General features: G+C 46.4%; 2 protein-coding genes across 2 annotated transcripts in view; both read left to right on the top strand.

The window, feature by feature from the left end:
- Window positions 1–3,922, top strand: part of LOC310823920 (uncharacterized protein) — a 4,945-nt gene extending 1,023 nt beyond the window's left edge. Inside the window, exons 2-4 of the mRNA XM_083696861.1 lie at window positions 849–1,000; window positions 1,298–1,477; window positions 3,410–3,922. Of these exons, the coding sequence (XP_083552987.1) occupies window positions 849–1,000; window positions 1,298–1,477; window positions 3,410–3,487 (410 nt within the window). The 3' untranslated portion in view covers window positions 3,488–3,922. The remainder of the gene's footprint in view (window positions 1–848; window positions 1,001–1,297; window positions 1,478–3,409) is intronic.
- Window positions 3,923–4,080: 158 nt separating this feature from the next.
- LOC310801362 (macrophage colony-stimulating factor 1 receptor 1-like) overlaps window positions 4,081–7,500 on the top strand; it is a gene marked incomplete at its 5' end in the record, with an annotated part of 16,574 nt that continues 13,154 nt past the window's right edge. Inside the window, 3 exons of the mRNA XM_083665356.1 lie at window positions 4,081–4,102; window positions 4,822–5,091; window positions 5,494–5,775. Coding sequence (XP_083521482.1) covers window positions 4,081–4,102; window positions 4,822–5,091; window positions 5,494–5,775 — 574 coding nt within the window. The remainder of the gene's footprint in view (window positions 4,103–4,821; window positions 5,092–5,493; window positions 5,776–7,500) is intronic.

The following is a 7,500-nucleotide window of genomic DNA, read 5'->3' as shown; positions in this document are numbered from 1 at the left end:
CAGAAGTGAGAGTGGGAATGGGAAATAGACCCCCTGAGACCTGGACCGCCTAGCAGCCCCCCTGGTCCATGTGTTTCCTGCTTCTAGGCCCTGCAGGACACTCTGTTTGAACCATTTACACATACACACACACACACACACGCACACACACACACACACACACACACACACACACACGCACACACGCACACACGCACACACGCGCACACGCACACGCACACGCACACGCACACGCACACACACACACACACACTTACATATACACATGCACACACATGCACAGACACGCAGACATGCATTGCCACACACACATACACACACACTAACAGGCATGCAATCATACACACGCAGTCATACACACGCAGTCACACACACACACACATACACACACACACACACACACACACACACGAAAAAACAGCTCAAGCGCGCTCTCGTTTCCCCTCCTGAAAAACACCCAAAATCTGAAAACTGAATTGCGCAGATTGCAACATACTCGTTACTGGTGGCATCAGGGTTGGCCAATCAGGTCCATATTTGTCTTTATTCTAGAAAAAATCGTTCAACTACAATTACCAACGTTCTATAAGCCTTCTGTCGCATCAAACAGCCTATTATGGTGATTTATAAAGTCAGTGAGCGCCGTGACCCTGTAGTTTATATCACCACCATAAACTCCACAACGTTGGTACTCACTAGTGCCGTCTAACAGAGGACAATCTCAAGACGTTTCTCCACAAGTAAGTTGATCATTTGTTGTCGATCATTGATCATTTTTAGTCTTTATAGAATAAATTAATAAATGCTATTCTGTACAGTTAACAGGATTACTCCTCTATTTCCCCTAGAACTGGCGGTGCCACCCACAGCGACGGACGCCCTCTCAGCCAATCAAGACTCCAACCAGGGTCCGGCAGCACAAGGCACACCCCCCGAGCTGAAACTCCTCCTCTCCCAGATGTCCCAGGACATGCAGGACGCCGCGATCTGGAGAAGAGAGGTGGGTTTGAACCTCAACACTGTCGCAGGTTAACCTGCCGAGCTAAAGCTTGTGCAGGGAAGTCAAGGTTGGTCGTCAGGGTCTGAGGCAGTTTATACTAAATTATTCCATTTAAAAAACACACACACACACACACACACACACACACACACACACCTCACCCCCACAAATCTTGAATTTATATAAAGCTCCAAGTCACAGCACCAATGTGATTGACTGGGGTTCGAACCTAGGTCTCTTGTGCACCTCCACGGCTCCATGTTAGCCCGTTGAGCTGAAGCCGAGCCTGTGTTGCAGGTGCTGAGACTGCTGAGCCAGCTGGTGCAGGAGCAGAGGGAGGTGTCCAGCGGCCAGGCGGACATGGCCCGGCTACTGGGGGTGCTGGGGGGCCAGGGGAGCCAGCACCTGACGGACCTCCAGAACCTGGCCAGACATCAGAGTCTGCTGGTGGAGAACCACCAGGCTCTGCTGCTGCAGGTAGACTGGTCCCCTATCCACCAGCCCCTATACACTAGCCCCTAGCCCCTAGCCTCTAGACACTAGCCCCTAGCCTCTAGACACTAGCCCCTAGCTCCTAGCCTCTAGCCCCTAGCCCCTAGCCTCTAGACACAAGACACTAGCCCCTAGCCCCTAGCCTCTAGACACTAGCCCCTAGCCCCTAGACACTAGACACTAGACACTAGCCCCTAGCCCCTAGTCCCTAGCCCCTAGCCTCTAGACACAAGACACTAGCCCCTAGCCCCTAGCCTCTAGACACAAGACACTAGCCTCTAGCCTCTAGCCCCTAGCCCCTAGACACTACTCCCTAGACACTGGCCCCTATACACTAGACATTAGCCCCTAGAAACTACTCCCTAGACACTAGCTCCTATACACTAGACATTAGCCCCTAACCGCTAGCCCCTAGCCCCTAGCCCCTATCCCCCTAGACACTACTCCCTAGACACTAGCCCCTAGACACTACTCCCTAGACACTAGCCCCTATACACTAGACATTAGCCCCTATACACTAGACACAAGCCTCTAGACACTAGCCCCTAACCCCTATACACTATACACTATATACTAGCCCCTAACCCCTATACACTATACACTATACACTATATACTATACACTATACACTATACACTATATACTATACACTATATACAAGCCCCTAACCCCTATACTCTATAAACTATACACTATACACTATATACTAGCCCCTAACCCTTATACACTATACACTATACACTATATACTATACACTATATACTATACACTATACACTATACACTATATACTAGCCCCTAACCCCTATACACTATACACTATACACTATACACTATATACTAGCCCCTAACCCTTATACACTATACACTATACACTATATACTATACACTATATACTATACACTATACACTATACACTATATACTAGCCCCTAACCCCTATACACTATACACTATATACTAGCCCCTAACCCCTATACTCTATACACTATACACTATACACTATATACTATACACTATACACTATACACTATATACTAGCCCCTAACCCCTATGCTCTATACACTATACACTATACACTATACACTATATACTATATACTAGCCCCTAACCCTATACTCTATACACTATATACTATATACTATACACTATACACTATACACTATATACTATACTCTATACACTATATACTAGCCCCTAACCCCTATACTCTATACTCTATACACTATATACTATAAACTATATACTAGCCCCTAACCCCTATACACTATACACTATACACTATATACTATAAACTATATACTAGCCCCTAACCCCTATACACTATACACTATACACTATATACTATACACTATATACTATACACTATACACTATACACTATATACCAGCCCCTAACTCCTACTCTATACACTATAAACTATATACTATACACTATACACTATACACTATACACTATATACTATACTCTATACACAATACACTATACACTATATACTAGCCCCTAACCCCTATACTCTATACTCTATACACTATACACTATACACTATACACTAGCCCCTAACCCCTATACTCTATACTCTATACACTATATACTATACACTATATACTAGCCCCTAACCCCTATACTCTATACACAATACACTATACACTAGCCCCTAACCCCTATACTCTATACTCTATACACTATACACTATATACTAGCCCCTATAATAAATCTACCTCATAATCATCATTATAATAAATCTACCTCATCATTATAATAATAAATCTAATGTATCATCATTATAATAATAAATCCAACTCATAATCATCATTATAATAATAATAAATCTAATGTATCATCATTATAATAATAATAAATCTACCTCATCATTATAATAATAAATGTAACTCATAATCATCATTATTTCTCCTCAGGTGTCCCGTGTGGTGACACACCTCCAGGACATGGCCAAGAACAAACCCAACAGTCAATCTGCCACTGTCAACCAATGAGCTGCTCCAATCTTAACCAGCATGAAACTCGCTGTCCAATCAGGTGTCTCACACCCTAACTGAGAAGATGAATATTTCTCCTAACAAACAAAGCAGCTTCATCGTGTTTCACATGGTGGACAGCAACCTTAACCTAGCTTGGTGGAGAGACAAGGCTGTCAGTAGAGAAGGCATCCAGTTTATCTGCTTATAGAAGCTTTACTGATCAACTGATAACAGAATCACAGTCTGATTTACTGATCAACTGATAACAGAATCACAGTCTGATTTACTGATCAACTGATTACAGAATCACAGTCTGATTTACTGATCAACTGATTACAGAATCACAATCAAATCCCATACCAAATCTCATTATTTCTTTATTTTCTAGATGACATTCATGATTAATGTCAATTAACTATCGCTGTCTGAAACCAGACCATACAAGCAAATAAAAAGATATGAAAAAAAGTGTTGTTGTACGAGTGGTCTTTGTGAATGTGGTCTTCCTCTTCCTGGTCCGTCAGGCCTGTGTGCTGTCCCTCGCCTGGTGAGTCACTCCCGTGTGACATCACGGTCACCTGCTGACACACAGGAAGCTGCGTCTAAATATGGTTCTGTGTGGCTCAGCTGGTAGAGCCTTTCAGGATGTTTAGATCAGAGATTTGATTCCTGCTGGAGTTGTATATCGTATACAAACAATGTGTGCACTCACTGTAGTGTACTGTACTGTATGTCACTTTGGAGGCTACATTTTAGCCAACTTTTGCCGCCATATTGAATGTGCTGTTAATTTTCTACCCCACAGAAACGACCCCCAGAAAGCAATGTCCATACGACATATATAACCTAGGATCTGTCACATGGAGAGACCTTTGAACAGTGGTTGTTTTGCACATTGAAAATCAACATTAACCTCAAAGCTGATGCAGTCGTCCACTTGAGAGTGAGATCTTCACAGTCTGATTTACTGATCAACTGATTACATAATCACAATCTGACCCCATTCCAAAGCTGTATATAGATAAAGCTGTAGATACAGCAATGTACATACTATACAGCTGTTTGACATTACTGACCTGTCTAAAGACACAGTTTCACCCGTGGACGGTCTGCAGAATTGTACATTCGATGTTTAACTCATTCAGTTAAGTCACCAAAAATACATACATGATGATGCTTAATTTTGTAGCCAATCAAAGTATGAGAACCTTTCTAGGTGTAAGTGTAAATGTAGGTAGTGAGTGTTCCAGGATTCTTGGGCAGTTGGGTGATTTAAGCAGCGAATTCTGAAGTCCTGGCTATTGCATATGTGGTCATAATTTCTACTGGTGTTGTTGATGTGTTACCAGAGTGGAACCCCCTGGTGGTGCGGCTGAACTCTATGGTGCTGAAGAGGTCAGAGGTCACCGTGCCTGTCGGGGAGGCCTTCACCCTGCGATGTGAGGGAGGCGGCCAAGGCAACATCACATGGTCGACCACGGCTTTCAAACTGCGGAGACGTGGGTACCTGGGGGCGGAGGTCGCCGTCAGGGTCTCCACAGCAGAACACACAGGAACGTACACGTGTGTCTACGAGGGACACACCAACATCTCCTCACAGGTCCACGTGTACGTCAAAGGTATGAGGAACTGACGGGATTCGAACGCAGGTCTCCTGCACGCCACAGCGCTGCCTTAGCCTGGTGGGCTAAACCAAGTGGTCAGAGCCAAGGTCTCTCATCACACAAGCTGCATAAAGGTGTTGGTTTATTCAAGGTGTTGGTTTATTTGTGGTGTTGGTTTATTTGAGATGTTGGTTTATTCGAGGTGTTAAAGAGCCATTCTGTAATCTCTCTTCCCAGCCAATAACGTGACCCTGCTATGTTGTTTGGCAAACTGAGGATTGGACATGGGAAAATGGAACCGCCCTCAAACCTAAACATTTGCATAAAACGTAACAAACGGGAACCCTAAGGCCACGCCTGCTGTGACACACGCTGATTAGAACTTGATGGTTTGGATGTTTGGATGTTTCCCTACAGATCCTAACAACCTCTTCGTGACCCCTCGTATTCGTGGCAACATGAAGGATGGCGAGGACCTGCTTCTGGAGTGTCTGCTGACGGACCCCAGCGCCACTGACCTCGTCCTCCGCATGGCCAGCGGACTCCCCCTGCCCGCTGACCTGGACTACACCGCCGACCCCCGCCGGGGGGTTCTCATCAGGCACGCTCAACCCAGCCTCACGGAGGTCTACGTCTGCAGCGCCAGGACCCACGGAGTCCTGAGGGACTCCAAACCCATCAACGTCATCATCACCGCAAGTGAGGAAGGAGATGTCCATCTCTGGATGCTAGATTACCCCTAGACCCTAAACATAACCCCCTAGCCCCTAAACATAACCCCCTAGCCCCTAAACATAACCCCCTAGCCCCAAAACATAAACCCCTAGACCCTACCCACCTAGACATAACCCCCTAGACCCTAAACATAACCCCCTACCCACCTAGACATAACCCCCTAGCCCCTAAACATAACCCCCTAGCCCCTAAACATAACCCCCTAGCCCCTAAACATAACCCCCTACCCACCTAGACATAACCCCCTAGTCCCTAAACATAACCCCCTAGCCCCTAGACATAACCCCTAGCCCCTAAACATAACCCCCTAGCCCCTAGACATAACCCCCTACCCACCTAGACATAACCCCCTACCCACCTAGACATAACCCCTTAGTCCCTAGACCCTACCCACCTAGACATAACCCCCTAGCCCCTAAACATAACCCCCTAGCCCCTAGTCACTATTCCCTAGCCCCTACCCACCTAGACATAACCCCCTAGCCCCTAAACATAACCCCCTAGCCCCTAAACATAACCCCTAGCCCCTAAACATAACCCCTAGCCCCTAAACATAACCCCTAGTCCCTAAATATAACCCCCTAGTCCCTAGACATAACCCCCTAGCCCCTAAACATAACCCCTAGCCCCTAAACATAACCCCCTAGTCCCTAAATATAACCCCCTAGTCCCTAGACATAACCCCCTAGCCCCTAAACATAACCCCTAGCCCCTAAACATAACCCCCTAGTCCCTAAATATAACCCCCTAGTCCCTAGACATAACCCCTAGCCCTTAGACATAACCCCCTAGCCCCTAAACATAACCCCCTACCCACCTAGACATAACTCCCTAGCCCCTAAACTTTAACCCCCTAGCCCCTAGACATAACCCCCTAGCCCCTAAACATAACCCCTAGCCCCTAGACATAACCCCCTAGCCCCTAAACATAACCCCTAGCCCCTAGACATAACCCCCTAGCCCCTAAACATAACCCCTAGCCCCTACCCACCTAGACACTATATTCACTACCCATTTTGCACTTGTGTAGATCTGAGAGGATTGGATATAATGTCTATCAATGAGCATGGTGGAGCTATTTCATCCGAATGCTTTAAAATCCATACATGAATATAAGGGCTAGGTAGAAACCAGGGGCTAGGGACTAGAGGCTAGGGGCTAGGGGCTAGGGGCTAGGAGCTAGGGGCTAGGGGCTAGGAGCTAGGGGCTAGGAGCTAGGAACTAGAAGCTAGGAGCTAGGGGCTAGGAATTAGGAGCTAGGAGGTGGGTGGGTTATTTGGGATTCAGGTGTGTGTTTGTATTTGTTGGATGTGACATTATCAGTCCTATAGATACCCAGTCAGCTCCATATGTCTCTCTAACCTCAGCTCTCTGTGTGTCTGCTCCAGGACTGCTGTCTCTCTAACCTCAGCTCTCTGTGTGTCTGCTCCAGGACTGCTGTCTCTCTAACCTCAGCTCTCTGTGTGTCTGCTCCAGGACTGCTGTCTCTCTAACCTCAGCTCTCTGTGTGTCTGCTCCAGGACTGCTGTCTCTAACCTCAGCTCTCTGTGTGTCTGCTCCAGGACTGCTGTCTCTAACCTCAGCTCTCTGTGTGTCTGCTCCAGGACTGCTGTCTCTCTAACCTCAGCTCTCTGTGTGTCTGCTCCAGGACTGCTGTCTCTAACCTCAGCTCTCTGTGTGTCTGCTCCA

This window comes from Argentina silus, assembly GCF_951799395.1.
Source record: "Argentina silus genome assembly, chromosome: 2".
Classification (NCBI taxonomy): domain Eukaryota; kingdom Metazoa; phylum Chordata; class Actinopteri; order Argentiniformes; family Argentinidae; genus Argentina; species Argentina silus.
The sequence above is the reverse complement of the archived record's forward strand: the minus strand, read 5'-3'. Positions and strand labels throughout refer to the sequence as shown.